This window comes from Meles meles, chromosome 9 (assembly GCF_922984935.1).
Source record: "Meles meles chromosome 9, mMelMel3.1 paternal haplotype, whole genome shotgun sequence".
In the NCBI taxonomy this organism is placed as follows: Eukaryota; Metazoa; Chordata; class Mammalia; order Carnivora; family Mustelidae; genus Meles; species Meles meles.
In genome coordinates, this window is record NC_060074.1 from 41,277,026 (window position 1) to 41,291,276 (window position 14,251).

At 49.2% G+C, this 14,251-nt stretch overlaps 1 protein-coding gene across 2 annotated transcripts in view; it reads left to right on the plus strand.

The window, feature by feature from the left end:
- INPP5D (inositol polyphosphate-5-phosphatase D) overlaps positions 1 to 14,251 on the plus strand; it is a 113,137-nt gene that overhangs the window by 66,299 nt on the left and 32,587 nt on the right. For both annotated transcript variants that reach the window (XM_046018780.1, XM_046018781.1), the window contains 5 exons: positions 1,746 to 1,826; positions 1,991 to 2,062; positions 3,066 to 3,189; positions 10,193 to 10,299; positions 12,652 to 12,754. In XM_046018780.1, coding sequence (XP_045874736.1) covers positions 1,746 to 1,826; positions 1,991 to 2,062; positions 3,066 to 3,189; positions 10,193 to 10,299; positions 12,652 to 12,754 — 487 coding nt within the window. The remainder of the gene's footprint in view (positions 1 to 1,745; positions 1,827 to 1,990; positions 2,063 to 3,065; positions 3,190 to 10,192; positions 10,300 to 12,651; positions 12,755 to 14,251) is intronic.

Below are 14,251 nucleotides of genomic sequence, written 5' to 3' on the forward strand. Positions count from 1 at the left end.
TTAGAAGAATCCGTTCCCCCGAGGATTAGATGAATGGATGCATTTAAAACGTGCTTGGCGTCATGGAAGAATACATCCTGTTCTGTATGTTCTTCCCACCGGGAGACAGACCAGCAGGCAAAGCTTCACCATCATGCTAATAACTTTGTTTCAAGAACAGGCTCCCTGTTTGTCAATAACTTCATTTACACTTGGTTAATAATAAGACACAGACTCAGAGGAGAGGGCAAGATACCAGCCTCGAACTGTAGGGTGACTACCCCAGGTGGCAAGTGGGTCACTAATTCCATGTGTCTGAGAGGGAAAAGAAGAGGTTGAATCTGTGATCTCTTCAATTCTTTCTGAGAAAAACCACCCAAAGCAAAGGGATCCTGAATTGCCCCACCCACCCCCCAACCCGTGTCTCTCCCTCCGTTCCATATCTCCTTCCTTTCCATACCTCAAGGCTTTTCACTCATGGATGATAAGCGATGATAATAAGCACAGGCTGATTGTGAGCTTGGTTGAGCAGCGGGGCAAAACCAAAATAATCGGAGAAAGTGTTGGCAATTCTGATACGTTTGAAGTGTTGAAGAAGCTAGGACAGTTGCGAGGGGTGATGGGTGGTGGCTGGGGAGGTTGTAGCCGGTGGGGCTGGTACTTGTAGTACTTTGAAGTGGTGGGGGAAGGCGTGGAAATTTGAGATCAGAAGCAAGTGTAGCCTGGCTGACTTACTAAGCAAGGGCTGGGGCAAAGGGACTTCATGGGGTTGGCGAGAACCCTCTTTCTGTTCCACACACGTGTCTGATTTTATCCTCCAACTTCTGAAAGGCAGGGATGGTGTCCTTAATTCCACATGTGTGACCACTCACCTGGCACAGAGTAGATGCTTTGTAAATATTGGTTCTGGGAGTAAATGCTTGAGACTGTGGACCGGGTCTCCAGACGGTCACGGATTCAAGTCCTGCTCTGCCGTTCACCAGCTATGTGTCCTCAGACGAGTAACTTTGGCTCTCTGGGACTCCTGTATGGGTTGAACTTGACTGAGCACCTTCTTGGCCAGGCGCTGTTCCGAGCACCCAGGTCACAGCACTGAACACCATCCTCACAGTCCCACTTCTCACAGGGCTCATGTTCTAGCAGGGAAGACACAATGAACAAATATGTGACCAAGGTGACTGATAAGAAACAAAGCAGGATGGTTTGATAGAGATGCCCTCATGGCTACTTTTGCTAGTGTGGTTTCCCCTGGTGACTTCCGCGTCTCTGGGAATTCCTCAGGGAGTGTAAGGTCAAGGCCACAGGCAGGTCAGAGGTGAGGATGGGAGTGGCTGGGGATGATGGGTTATCATAGAGTCTTAGAGGGCAGAGCAAGGAGTCTGGATAATTTTCTCCCAGTGGTAGGTTCCGGCAGTGAGACGGCTGTATTTTAGAAGTAGAGGAGAAGCAGCACTGGAATTGAGGTAAGGGGGAGCAAAGGCCATGATCAAGGCCAATCCTAGAATTTTGTTTAAGCACCTGAGTGGATGAGGTATGAAGCAGTTGGAGAAGCAGGTTTAAGAGCAGAGATGAAATGAAGACTTGCTTTTTCGCCATTATAATCTTGAGGTGATTATAGATAGCTCTGATTTCCTTATCTGCAAAGGGGAATTATCATAGTACGCCATAGAGAGGGCAAAATGAGCTGGAGTGTGGAAAGTGCCCAGGTAGTGCCTGTCCGTGGCTGACACTCTGTGACTGCTGTCCTTACTTGTCCTTTTCCCCAGGTGCCTGGTGAGGCCAATCCAGTCAACATGGTGGCCAAGCTCAGCCAACTGACAAGTCTACTGTCCTCCATTGAAGATAAGGTACTGGGGGACCCTGCAGCTTCTCTTGGCTTCTTTTTGGCCTTCTCTTTGCTTAGACAATGCCCAAGTGTGCAGGCTGTAGGCTCCCTTTGACCCTGTCCTCCAAGGAATCTGCCTTCCCTGCCCCTCCCCGCCTGAAGGGCCCTGTGTGTTTACATCCACAGGTCAAGGCCTTGCTGCACGAAGGAGCCGAGTCTCCCCACCGGCGCTCCCTCATCCCTCCGGTCACTTTTGAGGTAAGTGGCTGTGCCCTTGTGTTCCACAGTTGGAGGCTGGGGACTATTCTTGTCCCTGTGGAAGGACAGATTTTGGCTCAGCTGCCCACTAGCAAGGAGCCCAACACTGAGGGTGGTGGCTGGCAGAGCCGCCTGTGGAGAATGGGCACCCAGACAGGTCTGTGGAACCTTTAGGAGAGGCTCCCCAGAGAAGGGCTTCTCAGCCCAGGATGCTGCACACTGTATCCTTCTCCAAGTGGGCCCAGTGAGTGACATCAGGTGGCACCCCCTCACCCCCCCGCACTGAAACTGGCTGCAAAGTAGTGCCTCAAGGGAGAAGTAGGAAAAATATATAATTCCCATGAATTCCCCAAGAGACTGAGTTAGAACCTCCTAGCTCAGGCCCAGAAATTTGTTTTTCTTAATAATCCACAGAGATCCTGGGGTAGGTAGGCAGCCCAGCCCTGGTCCCACATTCAGAAACACGGGACAAGATGTCCCCCACCCAAAGGCCTTTCTGGCCTTGATAATTCCATATTTATGTCTCCGGCTCCTGAATGCGCCTGCTAGACAATTGTCTCTTTCCTAATTATTATCAGTAAACATTCAATTGTTAGCTGTAACAATGCCCAGGAGCTGAAATGTTACTAACATCCTTGCTGGGAAGTCGATGGCACATCAGATGAGTGAATGTTGTCACATGGAGGCGAGACTGACTTATTCTCCAGTAGTTCACCTGCTCCCTGCACCAAACCTGTTGGCAGAACAGGCGATGGGCGTACTAGGCATAGCCGGGGTCTTTCGCACAGTTTCGTGGTTCTCGGGGGGCTGCCCGTAGAAACGTGGACTTGGGCTCTGGGGCGAGGGACGCTCGGAGGTTGAAGTCCGATGGCACCACCTGGGATGCCAGGGCTGGACTGGCCAGGGGCCGCCCGGCCACATAGGCAGGGGACTCCCAGGCCGGCCCCCGGAGCCCGCCCAGAGCGAGGATGACCATGTCTCCCCTCCCCACTCTTCCTTGCAGGTCAAGTCGGAGTCCCTGGGGATCCCTCAGAAACTGCAGCTTAAAGTCGATGTTGAGTCTGGGAAGCTGATAATGAAGAAGGGCAAGGACGGTTCCGAGGACAAGTTCTACCCCCACAACAAGAGTAAGACCCCTGCCACCATGGCGCTCTTGTCTTGCTGTACTGCTTCTCGTGGACTGGCTCATCTCAGAACAGCCGGAGGAGGAGTCCTGCCAGCTACATCCACCCCTGCGCTAGGCTCTCACCGCCTCCCCTCACCCTGTCTATGGAACCCCGAGCCAGTTCTGAGGCCCACCTCACGCACCCCTCCTTCTTGAGGCCTTCCCGTAGGTTTCTCCTCCTTCCACCAGACCCTGGGGAAGTGAGCTTAAAGGCTTGGCCCTGGGGGGCTGTTCTCTGTGACTATACACCTCCCCACTAGGAGCCCCCCTACAGTCACTGGATTCACATGCCCCAGCCTCAGTCTGTCAGGAACACTGGATCTGGGCTGTCTGTTGAGATGGCAGTTACTGGCTTGACAGCCGAGGCCTACAAATGGCTGGACCTCCAGAGGGGCGGGAAGGGAGACCAGATACTCAGTGCCAGCTTTGGGCCTCACAAGACAGGGATAAGCGTGCAGGTAGCCCTCATAGCTGGGTTGCCCGGTTCAGACGTAGGCTCTGCCACTGGCTTGCAGGATCATGTTGGCCCAGTTACTTAAGCTCTCCGGGCCTCATTTTCCTCATCTGTGAAATGGGAATCATCATCATAATGGATTTCTCCTAGGCTTGTCGTGAGAAGTAGATGAGCTAGTGCATATGAGAGCACCCCCTCTGTGTCCTGCGCCAGCACTGACCCCTGGCAGAGTGCCAGGCAGAGAGCAGCGGCTGGAGGTCTACCACCACAGGGGCCTGGCCCATCTTGCAGCCTCTTGCTGCCAAGTCCCATCTGTGCGGTGGCCCCAGAGTCTGAGGGATGCTCTCAGGGCAGCAGGTGGAGAGGGAGTCTGGGGACTAGCCCCATGCAGGAGGTGGGGTGCAGGGAGAGGAAGAGTGTAGATAGCACAGGGAGGCAGTTAAGAGTCTAGTCTCATATCCCAGCTTGGCCGCTTATGACCCTGGTCTAGAGCCCAGATGTCTCTGATGCTCAGTGTACTCTTGTCAAAAGGGTGTTGACGACTCTTGTCATGGCAGCCCTGAGTCTTAAATAGATAAACTTCACAGTAGGTGGTAGGTGCTCAATTAAACACCATCATTGCTGTAATGATCCTTCCAAGCTAAGGCAGCACAGAACAGTGAGGAGAGACCAGGAAATGAAGTCCGTAGACCCTGGAGAGTGACCAGCTGTCCTGTTGATGCATAGTTGAGGTCAGTGTTGAGACGGCTGCCTCATCCACTGCCACATCGTGCCAAGAGATGGTGTGTTGAGAGTGATCCACTTAGAGCCATGCTTTCCTCTCACCCGTCACACACAGAATGAGTTATAGCCGAAAGGGGTGGAAGAGGAAACCAAAGCCGAGGATGAGGAGAGAGAGTGCTCAAGGTTTCTGAACTGCAAGAAATCCTTCCCGGGTACTGGGAAGCACTGTGAACCCTTGCCAGTTTAATTCAATGGACGTTTTCTCTTTGGAGTATTTTCCACAGACCAACCCTAAGTTAGAGCCCTCCAGAGATGTAGTGTTGTAGAAGGAAGAGTCAACCTATGAGCATGTATTAGACTGTGTGTCAGATGGGAGGTTGGCCCAGAAGGAGGATTGATTAGCTCTGTTGTGGGGTGTGTAGGGAGGCTTTATACCACAGATGGCTCTGTCTAGGGCTTTGAAGGATGAATAGGAGTTCACCAAGCATAAAATAGGGGAGGGCCCTGGGACTGAGAATGGCCTGTGCTGGAGCAGAGTTGTTAGGGAAATCCCATGTCCCTTGTGGCTCTAAAGGGAGGAGCAGCGGAGCATGGGGTCCCAGATGTGGACAGGGCCCTGAATGCCAAAGTAAAAGTTGGAGATGTTCTATGGAATGGACAACAATGATGATGGGTTGACTGCCTGGAGGGTGAATTCTGGACGGTGTGAAAGTTGCCATCAGATCAGGGACGGGTGAAAGAGCCAAGCTGGAGAAGAGGTGCCCTGAGAGATCCCAGCTTGAGTCGAGATACACTGACACTGTACAGTGAGGGTTCACGAGCCCCTAAAAAGAGAAGTGTGGATGCCCAGATCCTGCCAACCCAGACTCTGCAGGCGACACCCACCTGCTTCCTGTCCTCCCTCCAGGCTGTGGAGCCCAGCTCACCCTCTGCCATGGCCTCGGTCACATCAGGAGACAATTACTTGTCCCCAAGTCCCCTCCCTCACGAGGTCTGGGTTTTGATCTCACATGCTCTGCAATCTGTAGACCTAGCACGGGACCTAGTATTCAGCAGGTGCATACTCAAGGACTGCCGATGGACTAAGGCGCTTGCAATGTTGCTCATAAATCCCCAGCTCTCCCCACCAAAAACATGGGGCCTCCACAGAGGCCAGGAAGTGGATCTTTTTTGTTATCTGCTAAATCAGTCCCCAGAGTCTAGAACAGCACTTGGGTACAGTATGTGACTGGTCAGTACATACCGAGTGAATCCATGAATGAATGAATGAACAAATGAATTCAAGGCCAATGCAGAAACATAGTCCAAGTGGCCGTATGTTTGGGTGCCCTCTTTTTTTTTTTTTAAGATTTTATTTATTTATTTGAGAGAATGCGAGAGAGAGAGAACGTGAGAAGGAAGAGGGTCAGAGGGAGAAGCAGACTCCCCACGGAGCAGGACTTGATCGCAGGACTCCAGGATCATGACCTGAGCCAAAGGCAGTCGCCTAACCAACTGAGCAGGGTGCCCTCTTTATAGCCATTCTTGGAGGCAGTGTGCTTCTGCAGCAAGGGGCTCTGGGTAAACTGGATTCCCACACTGCCTTCACAGCTTGATCATGGTGTGACCTTAAATTAGTGACTTAACTATTCAGAGCCCCTGTGTCCACATCCATCAGATGGATTTCTATAGGGTCCTCATGAGCACTGGTGACATAGGCATGCCGTTAGCCCGTCCTGGCACAATCAGTTTCCAATCATGGTTACTGTAAGTGCTGATCATCTGGAGGAAATCTTTGATAGCAGGTGTTGGGAGTTCCTTTCCCTGCTCCTGTCCCCATGTTCTTGAATAGCTTGGCATTGAGGTCTTCTATGCGGAAGAAAAGCCAGTGGCTGTATGAGGAAATCATAACATATTCACTCACTGAGCGGTTACGACGTGCCAGGCCCTGGGGATGCAAAGACCAACGAGCCAGGAGGGGTCCTGGCTCTCGGGGAGGTTCCGTGCAAGTAAGAGTCAAGGAGAAAATAACCAAGTACACAGATAACGTGAGCCAGGAAAGTGTCAGGGAGTGAGGAGCTCTAGGCTGGGAATGTAGAGAGGATGTTAGGACAGTGATGGAGGACTGCCATTGGAGCCGGCATCTGCCTATTGGGAAGATGCTAGCCACGCAAAACCACAGAAAAACCCTTGGGCAGAGGTTCTGAGATTGGGGCAGGCTTCTCATGGGAGTGAGCCTCGAGTGGCTGGAGCATAGATGTAGAGATTGGGCACCTGCCCTGGGCTTGGTGAGCCCTGAGGATGTTCTAAGTGCAGTGAACCACTGTTAGGAGATTTTAAACAAGGCAGTGGTATGATCCCACTTTAAAATGAACTCTGGCCACTGTGCTGAGAAAAAATTATGGCAGGGAGTGGGGAGACAGATCAATTAGGAGGCCTTTGCAGTCACCAGGCAAGAGGTGGTAGTGGCTTGAGGTGGGGAAAGATGGGTATTGGGAACGTTTTGAAGGTTTGACGGCTCATACCCGCTCATGGGTGAGATGGAGAGTCACAAGGAAAAGAGCCACAGAGCTTCTAGTTTTATTTAGCTGGGTGTGGGGGCCAGGGGGCCCTACCCAGCCCTGAAAGAATACTAATCCTGATCAAGCACGATATCACATCTTGGAAGCAGCCTCACAATCCTACAAATGCGGGTCAAGGGAAAAACAGAAGTTCAGAAGGAAGGAGACATGGCCTCATAGTAGCAGACTGGGGAGAGTCTCAGGGCATCCGGGTGGGCAGCAGTAGGAATCACACCATGGGTTATTTACTGCTGCTGACAAGGCTGATGGGATTACTGAGCACAGAGGACATCCGCAATTTCCCTTGGGTAAGATTTCCAGTCAAGATGGCGGTTGAACATACACGCTTATCAGTTCCCCTCCTAAAACCAAAACTCACAGGAACCAAGAGAGTGAGAGGGCAGCAAAATTCTAAGTGCTGAAAAGCAGATGGATAATGATAACCAACTTAAAGGAACCCAAAAGGCTCAATGTTAAGCATTGTAGTAGGAAAAATTGAGACACCTGACTCATACTGCAGAACCCACAAGGGGTACAGGAATTGATACTGTCAGGGGCCCCTAGAAGTGGCGAAGGTGAGATTATAAACATCAGGATTGGACGAAAATCTGTTTTAAAAGAGACCCACCAGATCTTTCTCACTCCTCTCAACCTGCCCTCTACTTCCCCTCACTCATTAGACTCAAGGATGTTAGTTTTCTGGAGAAGGTAAAGGGCTGGGGGGACACCAGGCCTGGTAAGGACAGAGGAACCCACTGGAAACAGGACTAAATAATGGTTACTTCTGAAGGTTCATACCATAACCTTCATCACTGCCCAGCCAGGATGCTGCCAGCCAGGCCTACACCCTGCAGGCGAGAGGTTGGAAAAGTCTTCTCTGGAGCACGTGACCAGCCCGGGGGTTTCCCTGTGAGTCAGCCCATGAGACCACCCATCACAGAAGCGTCGCTTGACAGATCCCCACTGTCACTGTTGGAACACATAGCCAAGAATCACCAGACATTGAAGGGAAGCCTGGGAGGGGTAGTGAGGCTCAAGACAAAAAAAGAAACAGACAAAAAAAAATGGAAGGAGCAAATTATGCAGGTTAAAAGAAATTGGACCATGAAACAAGAACAGAATGCTATTTTAAAAGGAGCATTCAGAGAACAAAATAAAAATGAAGAAGGAGGAAGGAAGAAAGGCAAGAAGAAGAAGGTAGGGAAGGGGAAATTAAAACATTGCTGCAGAAATTTTTTAAAAACAAAAACAGAAGGGAAGGGTGACAAGATAAAGTTGAGGAAAGGTTCCAGATGGTACAACAAAAGGATAAAGAGAGGGAGAATAGGAGAGAAGAGATTATTTAAAATTAGACCAGTCTAAGACATCCAATACCAAAATAAGGCAGTAAGAGAAAATGGAAACAATGAGAGAAACTCAGAACCAAACACCAGTTTCCAAGTTGAAACTGGCCCACAAAGTGCCCAGCAAAACAGAAGAAAATTGTTCCACTGTGAGGCACACACAACACTGGAAAGTCTTAACAACACTGGAGTCAAAGAAAAGATCCTAAGATCTTCAAAAGATAGATTACAGACTGTGTCAGGGCTCCCCAAGACTATCTCAGCGATTCACCAAGAACTCCCAGGACTCGGCATAAAGTCGTGCAGCTATGATGTATTACAGTGAAAGGATGTGAAGCAAAATCAGCAAAAAGAAAGGCCCATGGGGAAATCAAGCACAGGCTTCCAGGAGACCTCTCCCAGTGCAGTCACACGGGGCATGCCTAATTGCTCCCTCAATGAGTTGTGAGAGCACATGCGAAATGTTGTCGACCAGGGAAGCTCATTAGAGAGTCAGCACCCAGCGTTCTTCACGGGGACTGGTCACATTGGCACCCTCTGCATGGCACATACTGAAATTCCAGACTTCCAGGAGGAAAGCAGGTGTTCAACATAAACCACACTGTTTATATAGACAGTTTTAGGGATAATCAGCTGCTCTTATCAGTTCAGGAGACGCTGGGGACCCTCCCCAAATCCAAATTCCCAGATGCTAACCAACAACCACCTGATAAGCATCTTTTCCAAGGATGACAGTCAGGCTTTCCAGGTTAACTCTTATGCAGACAGGTAGATTAAAATGGCATTGAGTTTCTTAGTGGCAGTGCCAAAAAGTAGAGATGGGGCAAGTTTTCCTAAGGAAGGATCCTGAGGAAAATTATTTCAAACTGTCAGTGAGGTGTGTGGATAGGGTTTTCAGGCCTGCAAGGCCTCCAGAATCTGTTATCCATTTCCCTTTCTTGGAAAACTACTAGAGATGTTGCTTTACCAAAATGTGGGCATTAAACAAGAAAGAAGAAGACATGATATCTGAGAAATTGGATCCAGTACGAGAGGTGAATTCCTGAATGATGAAGAGGGAAGTCCTTAAGGTAATGGCTGTGCATGAGACTTAAGGGTCACCAGTCCAGAGAAGAGAGGACCCAGAGGCTCTGGGAGAGGCTTCCTCAGGATGGTAAAACTGATGAAAGTGCTAGATTACACAGAAAAAAGAGTTATAAGCTAAGATAGGACCAATGTAAAAGCATGGCAATTACTAACTCCAGGAAAAAACGAAAGTTGTGTAGGAAAGGAGAAGCAATTGAGGCTTATCTGTCAGTGGCATTTCCATAATCATAGCACACTGAATAATTACCTGACCAAAATGATGATATTATTACTGGAAGATGATGGGGAGACTGAAATTATATATTGGTAGGAGGAGCGGGTGATGAGAGGGGAGACGAGTTAAACATAATTGCCTATAGGTAGAAGGACATTGGAGAGAGGTGGAACTGGGGTGATACTATTGTTTGTAAAAAAAAATCTTGTAGACTAGCTTGAGCCCTGAGTGTTGATAGAAGTAAACAATTTTGATTTAGATATGAACTAAAAGCAAAGCAAAAGAAGGAAGGAAGAAAAAGGAAGGAATGGAGGTAGGGGGGAGGAGGAGAGAAAGAAAGCGAGGGAGAGAGACAGGAAAATGAAATTCTTGCTGCTCTGGCCAGGCTACCTCTTGCTTTTTCCAGGCACCACCCTTCCCAAGCATGAGCCCTTCTCTGGAAATACAGCCAGGAGCAAAGGGATCTAGGATACCAGGCACAAATTGGGTCCTCTCCTGGGGGTGGGAAGTCAGGATTGTTGATGATCAAGTGCCAGAATATAGCATAGACTACATATTGGGTGATAAGTCAATGAATGAGTAAATGAACTTTCATTGCTCTTAAGTCCTACAGCTCATCAAGTCTCAGAAGTTCCTGAACAAGTTGGTGATTTTGGTGGAAACAGAGAAGGAGAAGACCCTGCGGAAAGAATATGTTTTTGCTGACTCCAAAGTAAGTGAGGAAAACTACTTAAATGGGCCAGGAGAGGAGTGAGGGACACATGTCTTTGGAGGCTTGCTTGTGCCTAGAAATTTGTACCATTGTCTTGTTCAATTCTCGCCATCCATTTCCCACCTGGGAAAACCAGTCTCAGGGAAGTTGAGGGACACGTTCTGGGTCAGTGGGGATTTGAACAGCTGCGGTTCCATCCTCCACCGCCTCTGCCACATTGTCTGCCCCCGAGAAGGTCCATCCTTTATATTGTGTCTTATCCAGCCCTGATCCCCACCGGAAGACTTTTTAGCCTCTCTGGACTGGGCACAAGCCCTCTGGGGCACCTCAAATTTAAATCTGAATACCAGCCAGCACTCCTTCCATGGGTACCTTTTGCCCCACTCTGCAGGAGTGAGATGCCTCACCAGGAGTGGCTCTTGGAGCAGGAGGTGGTGTGGACCAATGGAAATACTCAGGGTCTTTGGACATTGCACTGGGTCTCAGTATAGCCAGAGGCCGTGTTCTCTGTGATCTGATCACTCCCCTCTGACATGCCAACCAGGGCCCGAGACCCTCCATCTTGGCCTTACTCTTTATCCTTTAATAAATGGCTCACACCAGGAAGGGCACAAGGGGCTCTCATCACATCAGGTGTTGGCTGACCAGGCATTAGCTCCATGGTAAGCTCCAAGGTAACAAGGGCTCCCAGCTTAGACTTACAGGGACAGCTCCCAAGTGCCAGAACCTTCCTTCGTTCACCTGTACCATGGATGATGTGGCAGGGGTGGGGGAATGGAGGCTGTTGGGAGGCCAGCAGGAGGCCAGGCGGTGCCCAGAACTGGCCGGGGGTGGGGGTGAGCAGGACTCGGAGGAATGACAGAGAAGGGGCTGGGAGAAACAAAGATGCTGGGGCCAGACAGGTGGTGGGGGAGGTGGAGAAAAGGAACCTCTGGCCAGACATCATTCTGGGTACATGGACATAGATCGAAACACCAACTCTGCCCATTGCTACCAGCTCAGAAAGATTGAGACACGGCAGTAAACTGAGGCACTGCATTTTGAGCCATCCAGGTGTCGGTGTTGACAGTCATTGTAACATCTTTGTGAGCAGGTTTCTTCAGAGGGGATTGATTAACTGAGGTTTTCAATTTTTAGGTTGAAGTGTATGAAATTGCCATCTCTGTAGGCGCAAAACTTTGTTAATTTCATATGGTACACCTAAAATGTGTGGGTGCTTGTTCAGTCAGCCTGCCCTTGACTGTCATCTCAGAGAGGGCTGCTCTGCTTCAGCCCCCCATCCCCCCACCCCGTATGCCTGGGTAGCCAGGACAACCCAGTGAAGACCATTCAGGAGACTGACAGCCTTCATGTATTCTCTTCCCTTTTTTTTAATTTTAAGATTTTATTTTTTATTTATTTGACAGAGAGAGAGTACACAAGTAGACAGAGAGGAAGGCAGAGGGAGGGGGGGAAGCAGGCTCCCTGCTGAACAGAGAGCCTGATGTGGGGCTCGATCCCAGGACCCTGAGATCATGACCTGAGCCGAAGGCAGAGGCTTAACCCCCTGAGCCACCCAGGCGCCCCCCTGTATTCTCTTCTCTTTGGTTTCTTTGATCTAAATTTTCTTTAGTTAAATAAGTAATCTAGTCTCATTGGTGAAAAAGTAATAAATACAAATAAGCAAAAAGGTTTTTTTTTTAGGATTTTATTTAGTTGAGAGAGAGCGAGGGAGCATGAGTGGAGGAGAGGGGTAGAGGGAGAGGAGGAAGCAGACTCCATGCTGAGCAGGGCGCCCAACATGGGGCTCAATCCCAGGACCCCAAGATCATGACCTGAGCCAAAGTCAGACACTTAACCAATTGAGCCACCCAGGTGCGCCCCTTGTTTGTATTTTTAATAAAAAAGCAATAATGCTATTTACACTGTTTGTGAGCTGGCTTTCTACTCCTAACAATATAGTTTGGGCATCTGTCCTTGTTGAGAAGGTATTTCTGAATCAAAACTTGTGAACCCTGCAATATTCTGGCATGTGGATGATCTGTGCTACGATTATTAACTTGCTTCCTAGGACTGGACATTAAGGTTGTTTCTAGTTTTTTCGGTATTGAAGTGCATGCGACAGTCCCCATGAAAATGGTTGGGCCTTTGTGTGGTTTCTGGTGGTTCTTAGCCTCAGATCCTCAGAGGAGTGTCAAGGTCAAAGAGAAGCCACTTCCTTAAGACTTCGGACCCTCTTTCCAGATTGCGCTCCTGCAAGTTCGTACTGATTTGCGCTGCTCTCAGTTTTCTTGAAGCTGACCAAGCCCTTTGAAAGTGTAATGTGCAGGGAGGCAGAGGCCTTTCTGAGTCTGTCTGCCCTTCAATCCCTAGAAGAGAGAAGGCTTCTGCCAGCTTCTCCAGCAGATGAAGAATAAACATTCGGAGCAGCCGGAGCCAGACATGATCACCATCTTCATTGGCACCTGGAACATGGGTAGGTCCATATGTGCCCCACCCCCCACTCCCTCCCACCACTGCCTCTTGGGTTCTGCTTTGCTGCCTCTGACATCTGCAAATGGGTGGGTGGGGGCGTCTGTCTTCCTCCCAATACCCCCCTCCCAGCGTATCTACACAGCCTCCTTTCTAGGGAATTCTATACTTTTGCTGAGACAATGATTAAGAAAAGTGAGCTCTGGGATTCTCATACTGCAGTAGCAGCTGGGCTGGGTTACTTTGCCTGTCTAAACTGGAAAGCTCTAGGTACAGTCTGGATTTTTAGGTGAAGAGGCTCTTGGGTACCTTCCAGCCTTAGGCAGGTCTCCAAGGGGCCTCAGGCCTGGAAGAAAGAACTCACTCCCTGGGTTCAGTTGCCAGATGTACTGAGAGAGAAAGAGAGAGATGATGCCCAATTACATTTGAATTTCATGTAAACAGCAAAGTTTTTTGAGGATTGGTATCTAGCTAGAAATGATAATGCTAAATATATATACTACATGTATTTATATACTGATCTGTATTATGCTAATAAATGTACTGAATATAAGTTGTAGCAAATAGTGTAACAATTCAGCTAGAAATAAGTGCTAAATATACACCAAATATATATTGGACCAACATATACTGAATACTTATATACTAATATATATTTACATACCAGTATATCACACTAAATATAAATTATACTAAATAATTATTTCATGGAAGTATTCAACTAGAAAAAATAAGTAGATACAGGATGTCTAGTTCATTTGAATTTTAGTTCAATGGCTACTGCACAGGACATACCTTTTCTAATAGTTGTGTGTTGTTTATCCAAAACTTGACTTTAACTGGGTGTCCCTCTGACCCCACATTGTCCAGAGCAGAGTCAGGCCCCCCTACCCTCTCACAGAGCAGATAGCCAGCCAGCAGCAAGGCAGAGGGTGAGCAGCAGCCCTTCGGGGGGGCAAGGAGTGGTCTGGAAGTGAGAACGTAATTTGCTACTTGGGGAGAGTGAATCAGAGCACCTGAGCCCGATTCTGCAAGCCACCAATCTCCCCAGGCACTCATGCCCAGGTGTTCCTGGGGTCCCCTGTCCTGTTCTGTCCTCTCCTGTTTCTTGCTGGCCACCTGATTTCATCAGCTGTCACTCTCTGGGGTTCGTGCGCAGGGGTACACTGCCCTTGTTTTTCCCTCTGTGAGCATGGGGGTCTTAGAGTTGGCTGGACCTAGTGAAGTCCATCCTGGAGGGGGCGGCCTTCACACAGAAGACAGCGCGGAAGGAGCTGTCTGGGTGTCTGGGAGGGTCTCCCCAAGCAGAAACCACCAGCCCCTAGGGCGTTCGCTCCCACTATGAACCATAGTGGGGAGCAGAGCAGCCGCCGTCAGGTTACTTGGGTTCATGGCCAAGGTGGTTTTCTCTCTGGGGGAGAGGTTTACTCAACCTTGAAGGGGTGTTCTGAGGAGAAGTAAATCCTTCACTATATCTTCATTAAGTTGCTTTGACTCATTT